At 50.7% G+C, this 10,934-nt stretch overlaps 1 protein-coding gene across 1 annotated transcript in view; it reads right to left on the reverse strand.

The window, feature by feature from the left end:
• Positions 1 to 10,136, reverse strand: part of Marchf4 (membrane associated ring-CH-type finger 4) — a 103,276-nt gene extending 93,140 nt beyond the window's left edge. Inside the window, exon 1 of the mRNA XM_003462074.5 lies at positions 7,615 to 10,136. Coding sequence (XP_003462122.1) covers positions 7,615 to 8,136 — 522 coding nt within the window. The 5' untranslated portion in view covers positions 8,137 to 10,136. The remainder of the gene's footprint in view (positions 1 to 7,614) is intronic.
• Between the last annotated feature and the right edge of the window lie 798 nt (positions 10,137 to 10,934).

Raw genomic sequence — 10,934 nt, forward strand, 5'->3', positions numbered from 1 at the left:
TACCAAATATAGCACTATTGATCTGGCATGAACACATGCTCAGAGGGGAAAGAATCAGCAAATACTAAGACCCAACTATAAGCAGAATCCTGTGCTAGCCACTACAGTAGCTTCAGAAAGGGTCTCCGGAAGTTGACTCTCTTCAACCACCTCCTACCTACCCCACCAAGGAGGAAAATAATTCACCTATCTCCCTTAAAAGCTCTGTGGACAGGACCTGTGTGTCCTCTTCTGGAATGAGAGGTTGTTCCTTGGATCACAAATCTGAGCAGAGCCTATATTTGTAGATTCACACCCCCGCACCACTTTTTGTGACATTTTGCATCTACCTGGAACTCAAGTTTTGCTATTTTTGTCATGAGGGGGACCCCTGTGTGTGCACCCAATTTTGCTTTTTAAAATATACGCAGGGCAATATCTAATGCGTACTATATGTAACATACATATGCAAAACCTAGCTTGCATATATAATACATCCCAGGAGGGGGATGGTGTGCAGTTTGGACCTTATAGTACTTGTTCACCAGCTTCCTTACATCTAGGCTTACTTCCAAGTTGGCTTCATTCCCAGCAAACAAGAAGCAGCTTGCTCATTCCCACACTCCTCTGAGTATCTCCTTTCCCTGGGGCCTGTTCCCCCTCCCCCACTCACAGGCCACAGCTGGGCTCCACAACATATAAGCTGAGAAAAGGAGCAGATACAGACTCCTGATACCTCTCCTTTCCTTTCCCATGATCTTTAGAAATATATATTTTACACCCTCGTGCCCTACCAGCCTTGTTAAGTAATTCTCTATACGAGGGGCTTAGATAGAAGACACACCCAAAAAATTAGCCAACCCACCTCAAGCTGATGCTGGCAAGTGAAGGATTATTCCAAAGGGAATACTGGGTGGAGGTCAACACACAACTGACTTTCGAGACTGCTCTACAACTGTCAAGGAACCAGATATCCCTCCTCCACTCATCCCTGGTTCAACCCATGAACACAAGATAGATGTACACAGTGCTTTATTTGTGTGCATGCACGAGCATGTGTGTGCATGTAAATAATAGGTAGGTAACCCGTGCAATAGCCAGGGATTTTATGGTGGGAATTGAACAGCCTTATACCATCTCTCAATAAACAATCTGAGCATTAGTGAGAAACTTAAAGAAAGGTCTGTGGCTTCTAGCTTAAATAGGGTCCAGTTCTGGCAGAAGTAGGAGCTAATAGGCAGGGTGTAAACCTGAAGGTGGTAGAGGGCCTCCCTTCTTTCGAAGGCGATTCTGTATTTGGAGGTCTGCGGCATCTGCCTTTGGCCACGAAGGACCTGTGATCCTCCTCTCATGCTGGGTGTGTGGTGAAAGTTCACAGCTGCGGCAATTATGTGCCCCCCAAAAACGCTTGGACTTCTACAAACACCAGAGAAAGATTATTCTTTGAAATCTTTGCTAAAGACACATTTCTGTATGCCATACAATGTGTTCCTTGGAATATTGAACTTGAGAGCAATTTTTTTCTGCTTAGACAAAAAAATTTCTCTGGAGTCCCAAACAATCTCATTTATGAACTCCAACTGTCACACTCAGAAGGGATTTAGAAGGTTGTCATTCCTAGTCACCCATATCACTCCCCTTGTAAGGCAGTCTATACTGCCATGGGGCAAATTTGATAGCAAATAGTCTCTAACATCAAAACCCAAGTTGCTTTTCCTCAAAATTCCCTTACTGGCCAAGGCCTTCTTCTGCAGAGAACATATTCAATATGGGGCCCTGTGAACATTCTTCTCCTGAATTTCTCTTTTTCCTTCCCCTGCCTGGGAACTGCCCCTTCAATGAATGTATATTTCAGTAATTATTTGTGCAGCACAGTGCAGGTAATACTGCATTGAGAGATGATGAAACACAACAATGAATCACACAACAATGAATCACACACACACAGGTTACTTCCACAGGGATCTGGCAGGCCCTTTGTATTGCTTCTACTGGGCAAGTTCCCACTATACATAGGATGGTATGGACAGAGTTTGGACAAGCCAGTTGGAGTATCCATATATACGCAATCAAATTCCTTCATGCAGAATGGAGTCAGGGACAGAAAGAAAATCAGAGCCAAGAGCCAGACATTCCCAATTTGACTAGAATTCAGAAAAATTGTACTAGAATTCTACAAGTTTACATTCAAGCCAGACTTTCAGGTTGTAAGGCTGGGAGCATAGAGTGTATTGTATGTAACAGTTTGTCAGGTGGACCTTCTACTTTTGCAGCCTATGGTATGTGATTTTGCAGTTATAATCTTGCTGTAGGACTCATAAATGTTAGGTGTGGCTGTGTCCTTTATGGAGACAGATATTAATGAAAGAAACTCATAAAGAAATGTAAAATTAAACCATGGTGCTCACAAGAATAAGTACATTGGGTGGACGTGGTGGCACATGCTTATAATCCCAGCACTTGAGAGGCTGAGGCAGGAGTATCATTGCAAGTTCAAAAATAACCTGGGCTACAAAGTGAGCTCAAGGCCAACCTGAACAACATAGTAAAACCCTGTTTCAAAAAGACCAAAAAAAAAAAAGAATAAGTATACCGTGTGAGTCTCCTTAATTGTTCGACTTGCTCTCCATTTCCAGGGTTCTTACTACATCTTGGGGTCTCCAGGTTCCCCTGAGTTCTGCAAAGCCCTTAGCCTACTCCCCAGTAACTCAAGACACACACTAAAACATGCCATGTTTTTTTTTTTCTAGAAATACTGAGGACTGAACCCAGGGCATTCACAGTGAGCTGTATCTCTCATCTGTCCCTCCTCCCCGCTGTTTTTGGAGGCAGGATCTTCCTAAGTCACTAAGTTGATTCCAATTTTCAGTCCGTCTCAGCCTCCCAGAGTACTGGCATTACATGCATGCGCCACCGCACCCTGCTGCAGACTCATTTCCTGCTTTCCTTAGGGCCCTCCCACTCGCTCCTGACTGTCTTAGCAGGTGGCATCGTCAACCCACCTCAGGCAGTCCACAGCTGCCCAGCCCGGGAGATGCTTTCACCTCCTTGTGAAGGCACCCAAGTGTCTCACATCTCTTCTGCTTCTTTCTATCTCACCTCAGCCTTGCAGCCTAAATCTATTTCTTCTCACTTGGTCTTCTGCAACAACAAAGAAGCCTCCCCTGATTGGGGAAAAAGCACAAATTCTACCCTTGTCTCTGTGAATAGGTACCCCAGCCACTAGCTGCTTTTAAACATGCCTCTTTCCCGTACCAGTATACTGTAATTCACTCTGGCTCGACATTTACATGTTCTTGATCTCTGTCGGCCCCTGTGATGTCTGGGTTAGACGAAGACATTCTAGAATGCAGGGCCACATCTACTGTGTGTCTCCAGCGTGCTCAGCAGAGCAGCAGGGATAGGTAGGCACTTAATAAAGACTTGGGTAGTTGAAACAGATGAACAGCACTCCATGCCCAGGGCATTGTGAACACGAAGGAAGCCATTCGGTCTACAGCCAGCCCTCCCGCCAGCCTGTGAGCTGGGGCACTTTTTCAATAACGCAAGGGGAGCACTCTTGCATCTGAGAGAATAATAACAATAACAAGCATTGTGAAAGCACTGCCCTTGTAGTATTGACTGATTTAATGCTCAAAATCATCTTCTGAAATAGGGACTATCATGATTTTACAAATGAGAAATCTAAAGCATAGAGAGCCCAAGTGCATGATTATAGTCCCAGCATCCAGGAGATTGAGGCAGAAAAATCGCCACACATTTGAGGCCAGCATGGGCTACACAGCAAGTTCAAGGCTAGCTTCAACTAAAGAGTAAGACTCTCTCTCAAAAAACAGAAAACAAACAAACACACAAGGTGAGGCACAGATTGGCCGTGTGACTTGTCTAGCTCTCCAGCTGGGGCTAGCCGTCTAGTCCTGGAGACGTCAGCTTGCCCACCATGGGAAACTGTCCCTCAACACAGACCAGCGCAGCTTCAGTCACAAGTGGAGAGTGAAGGCATGTCGGTGGCCTCTCACCCTCCACTCTTGTGGGTCCTCTACCCTGGTCCTAAATAAACCAGTGACTGTGAGAAGGAATAACCTGCCAGTCAGGGGCCAAGTGGGTTCTCTAAGCCTTTGTTCATAGCTCATCCCTCTCTCTCCTGTCTTCTCTGCTGTTTTTCAGCTATGCAAAGTGTGTTTACAGTCAGGCTTTTGAGCTTGGTGTTTCATCCTCCTGGAATGCTCTATCAGATCTATGCATGTCTGGGTCTTTCTGATTACTTAAGTATTAGGCCAGAGGGAAAATTCTGGAAAGGCTTTTCCTGATCATTCTATCTGTTATGACTGTACCTTTGCCACCCATTTCCTTTCACTAAAAAATAACTCATTCTTCTGTTTTGTTTTGTTCTGGTTTCAACTCAACCTCCCATGGCATTCCATATTACCCCAAATCGCCTTATTTATCACCAATTTACTTGTTAACTTTTGTGTGTCTTCACTGGACCATCAGCTTCTGGGCAGCAGAAATCTTATCTATTTTGTTCATTCCCAGATATTTGGTGTCTGAAACAACATCTGGTACACCGTTTGTTCCCAGCAGGTGTTTGTTAAATAAACCAGTGAAGAATGAATGAAGGAATGAATGAGTGTAAAGTCCTTTGCCAATCTGTGCAAAGGTGGAACCGGCTGGAAAGGTCCTCCTGCTGCCTTTTATGATGACATAGTTTGCAGGAAGAGTTCAACTCTTTCTTTTAGGCAGTCTTCTAGCTCCTGGAGCAGTTGCAAATAACTTGAGTGATAGGTGAGAGGTTTCTAATTCTTTGTTTGGGCAGGGAAAGACCAAGACATTCAGCTACTGTGATTGCACAGTGGTTCTGCTCTCCCTTCAGGACTATGTGTAGGCAGTGACCAGACAGCTCTTTCCCTGACTGAAAACTCAACCATGGAAATCTCAGCCTGTCCTTTTTCCTTTTCTTTCCCTCTCTTCTTCCTTCCCCTTCTCCATCTCCTTCTCATTTTCTTCTCTAGAGGTTGCCCATCTCTGTTTTGTTTCTCTTTCTTATTGAAATGCTGAGAAGAAAAGCAAGAAGAAAGTGAGAAAGCGTGCTCTTTGCATCTATTTGTGGCACTCACATTACTCTTATTACGACTGTAACACAAGCCCATTAAAACCTCTTGGCTCCTGACAAAGCAAACCCCCAAGCATAGCAACCATATGTAGGAAATGGTCGATTTGATCCAGTCTTACTGCAGACACAGCCCTTTATTTCCCTCCCCCCACACAATATTAGAACTTACTCCTTCATTGGTGCTAGTGCTTTCATTCAGTGATTTACTTATGACACACAGTAAAAATAATGAACCGCAATGGAAAGCTCCTAACCTTTGACCAGACTGTATCTATCACATGAGGGCATTTCATAATACTGCTAATGATGCTGCTTTTTTCTTTTCTCAATAAAATAGTCTCTCTATGATTAAAATATTTGCTCATTATACATTAATATCTTCCAAGATATTTTTACCCTCATTATCTTCTGGCCTTCACCCATAAGAAAAGGAGTAGAACGGCAAATAATGTCTCACAAAATTGGAAAAGAGGCCCAGAAGCATAAAGCTATTTGAAGAAGTTCACATAGCAGGTGAAATATCATTCCAGGACACTTTCCAAATCCTGCCATTTTCTAGCATTTGCCAGAAGCCACACTGCCAACAGCCCTTGTGACATATATACCTGAACCCGTTCATGTAGAAGAAGAAAGAAACAGCTTAGGAAGCGAGGAAGTGGTGTTATTCTTCCTTTTGGAGAAGATGAGACTCCTGACTGAGGCAAGATCCTGACCCAGCATGCCCCAAAATAAGGCTCACTATTGCTGGAGCCAAGTCATCCTACTCTATAGTCTTCGAGAAGCTAAGCTGGAGGAGAGAAAAGGCAAGCACTTAGCACGCAACCTGGACTCATTCATCTGTCAGGAGTTGTCAACTCTGGGCAATGTTTCATTTGGTATTTCAGGTAATCCTAGTCACAAGAATGAGGGACCCATTCCTTAATCCCTCAGACATATTTATTCACACTGAGATCAATCTCCTTGCACCTCATAATACCCAGGATGCTGCCTCAGGTGTCACCAGAACCTGGGGTACTTCGTCTTTACAGCAAAAAGAAAAATTGAGTGAAATGTCAGCTAAGTCTGCATCTCACAAGCAAGCAGTTTGCCAGAACCTGGGCCAGTCAGGGAGCGTCAGTACGGTATCTTAACACACAGTCATTTGTTCAAGGTGCACTCAGAAGTATTCCCTGCACTTAAGGAAACTACCACGGAAGAAGTGGGTAATTTGAGTGCATAGCCCTGCCCATGTTGGAATCAATATTCCTTTTCCTGCATCACCAACAAAATAAAATTTGCAAGTGAGCCTTTTTTGTACGGGAAGGAAAGTCCTGAGTCTTAAAAGATGTACACAGCTATCCAGCACTGCAGACACCAAGTTGTAAGTGGAGTAAGTGAAATATCTGAATGGATAAGGGTAGGGAGAAGCCACCAGACTTGGCATTTCCCATCCTGGGCGAATGAAGTTTAAGGGGCACTCTGATCTACTTTAGGCCTGACATGGAAAGTAGCGTGGGAAATTTCACCGCCTCCCCCTAGTTGCTTCTCTATGTCCCTTAAACCCACTCTTACCCAGACTTAGTGACCTGCTTTTAATGTGGGAAAACTAGAGGCCGTTAGGAAGTGTCTTCGCAACCTGGAGTGGTTTCAGAGGGAAAAACAGGTTAATTGGATTTCAGCCTTTAAGAGCAGGGAAAGAGGACAGGATCTCGGCACTTTTAGATAGGGAAAAAGTGGGAATATGGGGCTGACGATGGGCTGGGGAAATTTTACCAACAAGAGATCAGCTAAAAGGATGTCTTAAACACAAGCATGACTATATCACTAAATCTCTTCATTTCATTGCTTCTCGGTCATTTACTCTGAGGATGCTTATAGAATATTTTTTGGATGGAATGGAAGACATTAACACTGGGAGGAAAATGCAAAAGCTAGAATACAACTGAGCCACCAAGCAGGCTTCATCAGGAGCCAGACACCTACTGGGCAAACTTTATAAGCAAAGGCCTTGAGGAGCTCTCAAAACTTACAGTTCTAACTTTGAGCAGTGGTGCATGCCTGCCATCCCAGTACCGTGAGAGGCAGAGGCAAGAGTATCACAAGTTTAAACCCATCCTTAGCAAATTAATGATTTCCTGAGATTGCAAAAGCAAACCAACAAAAATAAAAACAACAACAAAAAGAGCTTGGGGATATGAGATATGGTTGATGTGAAGTCCTGGGGTCAATCCCCAGTACTAAAAAAACCAGATCGGTGCTGAAGAGACAGAGAGAGAGGGACGAAGACAGAGACCGAGACAGAGAGACAGAGACAGAGACAGAGAGAGAGTGAGAGAGAGAGAGAGAGAGAGAGAGACAGAGACAGAGACAGAGAGAGACAGAGAGAGAGTGAGAGAGAGAGAGAGACAGACAGACAGACAGACACAGATAGACAGAAACAGTCCTGACAGTAGCAACAACATAATGGCTCCCCAGTGCAGACAAGTTGCTATGCACAAGACCTGGAGATATCATAGGGCAGAAAAAGAGCAGAAAAGACTCACCTGTTCTGGTCCCTGGAAGCAGATGCGGCAGAGCGGAGTCCTCATACCACTGTCCAGGCTGCTGCCCAGTGAGTAGCAATCCTCAGCCTTCTCCTTACAGAAGTCATCTGAAGAGGCACTGCTGAGCAGTGAGGCAGGTGGTTCTGTGGCTGGGCCACCCCAGTCATCTTCCACAGAAGAAGGTGGCAAAGGCGGTGGAGGTGGCAGAGGAGGGGTCTCCCTACCCACCACTTCTAGAGGGCCCCTCCAGCCTGCCCACCCGCCGGCACCCAGAGCCGGAAGGGTGTTGTTGTTGGCTGCCAAAATGGGGGGCTGGGGGTCGCCGTGCATGGGCTGGGGCGCTGGAGGGGGGCGCCGCAGAAGGAAAATCTTCAGGTCATTGAAGAGCATGCGGCAGCGGCACTTGAGGAGACCCTGGTGGCGCAACATTTGGGGGGCTGGGGTGCACAGTCCACAGCAGTACCAGCCACAGCAGCAGCAGCAGCACCACCACCACAGCAGCCCGCCCAAGGGCATCAGCATGTGCCCAGAGGGAGCAGAGAACCCGAGAGGGGCAGCTGGAGTTTTGGAAGAAGTGGGTGGCTGGGGCTTGGGGTCTGCACTGTTTCTGTGTTATGGGAGGAATCTCCTTTCCCACTGGCTCTTCCTCCACCCCCTCTGAGCAGCAAATAAATTGCTCCAAGAACTGAGAACTGGGAGTCACCGGTTCTGAACTCTACCTGGAAAAAGCAAAACAAGTTTTTCTTGCTCCTGCAACCCTCCCAACCTCCGGTGCTGCCTTTCTGCCTTTGGCCCCAGGGCACTGTGGGAAGCAGGGCGATAAAAGAAACCTTGAGGCTGAACGATTAGAGCCTTCGGATCAATGTCTAATTCTTAAAAGTTCAGCAGGAAAAGGCTGCTGGGTTCTTCTCAAATCCCTAGATGGTGGTGAATCGCTACCTTTTATATAAAAGGGTGAGAGGAAGATTATAAATCAAATTTGGAGTGGGCTGAGCTGGGTTTGGAGAAAACTAGCTCGATGCATTGAGGAGAGCATGTATGAGAAAGAAAAAGAAAAGATAGTTTTGTTTTTTTCTTTTTCAGGTAGTAGGAGACTGATGGGGCGGAGGCGAGATGGGGAGGAGAGGAAGCAGGGAGAAGTTTTAATTCTCCTGGGCAGAAAACTGGGGCAGTTAACCCCTAGAAGCACCACAGTTGCTTTTAAGAGAACAGTGGGGTGAACCTGGGGAAGGGGCTTGTGCTTCGCCTGTGCAGCCAAGGGCTACCCAGGAGCGGGTAAAGCCAATGTGGCACGCAGAGGTGGCAGAAGCGTGGGGTGGGGAGGGAGAAAGGAAGAGAGAAAAAGACAGTGTGTGCCTCGCAGAGCCGCGTCCTTTCTGAGCACTCAGGTCTCGGCGAGGGGAAGGGTGTGTACGGGGAGGACAGGTGCTGGGGCAGAGGAAGGGCAGAGCGGAGGGGCGTGCGGGGAGGCCGGGGAAAGGGCAGTTACATCCTCGCAGCCCCCAGCCCTCTCCCGCTGCAGTCTGTGAATCCGTGGCCCCCTCCCCGCGCTTCCATCAAAGGTTCCTTTGGGCGAGGTGCAGGAGTGAGGGAAAGCGCAGGTCCGGGCCGGCGAGTGGCCTCGCCCTCTCCTCTTCTTTCTCCTCCGGGCCGCGCTCGCCCTGCTGCGCGCGCTCCTGCGGTGCCTGCCGCACCTGCTCCGGGTCTGCCCGCGCCCGCCGGTGCTTGCGCGGCGGCAGAGGCGACTGCCGGTCGGCGTCCGCGTGTCTCCGGGGCGGGGGCTGCTCCGGCTCGTCCTCCAGCTGCTGCTGCCCGCCGTCCGGGGCGGTCGCGACTGCTGGCTTCATGATCCTTCCTCTCCTCCTCTTCCTTCCCGGGGGGCCGGCCCGGAGCCCCCGCGCCCGGGCAGTGCTGCCATGCAACCAGAGGCGAGGCGGGCGCGGAGGTGGGGCGGTGCGAGCGAGGGGGATAAAGACGAAACACGCTACTGCAATAATTCGCTTCTCAAATAATCCAGAAGGAGTGCCTCCGGTGGGAGGGGCGGAGGAGGGCGGCTGCCGGGCCCTCGCCAAGGGCGGCCTCCCGGCTCTCCGCCCCCGCCGCCCCCGGCCCTGCTCCGGTCCCCGCCGCCGGCTGGGCTGGCCGCTCCCTCTCCGCGCCGCTGCAACGAGGTGAGCACCGGGGAGCGGAGCCGCGTGGCCCAGGTGCGAGGCAGCCGGTTTCTGGGTCCAGCTCGGTCTCCGAGATTCCCCCAACCGTATACAAATGTAATTCCCGGCTGCTGCCAGGTGTTGTCCTCCGCCGTTGCTCGGCACCGCCGCCGCCGCGGCTGCCGCCCCCTGGCTCAGTTCCCAAAGGGGTGGTGCTGGAAAGGGGGTGTCGGGGTGCAAACCGACCGTCCGAGGACTGGAAACAGGGTTCTCGGGGCGGAGAAGGTTCCCAGTTATCTCCACCTCCGCGGCCGCCGCCGCTGCTGCAGCGTTCAGCACCAGGGCGAGTGGACAGCTCCCACCCGGACCCCGCGTCACGCTGGGGGGGCCTGACGCAGACGCCGGAGGGATGGAGGAGGGAGAGACTGGGGGGAGGCGGGAAGGAGAGGGAGCCGGGGAGAGAGGAGAGGACGGGGAGGGACGGGGGAGAGAGGAGAGGACGGGGAGGGACGGGGGAGGGGGAGAGGAGAGGACGGGGAGGGACGGGGCGGGGGGGGGGGGGGGGGGGAGAGGAGAGGACGGGGAGGGACGGGGGGGGGGGAGAGGAGAGGACGGGGAGGGACGGGGGAGAGAGGGAGAGCGGGGAGGGACAGGGAGAGAGGAGAGGACGGGAAGGGACGGGGGGGGGGGAGGAGAGGACGGGGAGGGACGGGGGGGGGGGGGAGAGGAGAGGACGGGGAGGGACCGGGGAGAGAGGAGAGGACGGGAAGGGACGGGGGGGGGGGAGGGGGAGAGGAGAGGACGGGGAGGGACGGGGGGGGGGGAGAGGAGAGGACGGGGAGGGACCGGGGAGAGAGGAGAGGACGGGAAGGGACGGGGGGGAGGGGGAGAGGAGAGGACGGGGAGGGACGGGGGGGGGGGAGAGGAGAGGACGGGGAGGGACCGGGGAGAGAGGAGAGGACGGGAAGGGACGGGGGGGGGGGGGGGGAGAGGAGAGGACGGGGAGGGAGGGGGGGGAGAGGAGAGGACGGGGAGGGACCGGGGAGAGAGGAGAGGACGGGAAGGGACGGGGGGGAGGGGGAGAGGAGAGGACGGGGAGGGAGGGGGGGGGGGAGAGGAGAGGACGGGGAGGGACCGGGGAGAGAGGAGAGGACGGGAAGGGACGGGGGG

This window comes from Cavia porcellus, unplaced genomic scaffold, assembly GCF_034190915.1.
Source record: "Cavia porcellus strain 051 isolate PalLab524CR breed Dunkin Hartley unplaced genomic scaffold, mCavPor4.1 scaffold_26, whole genome shotgun sequence".
Lineage (NCBI taxonomy): Eukaryota > Metazoa > Chordata > Mammalia > Rodentia > Caviidae > Cavia > Cavia porcellus.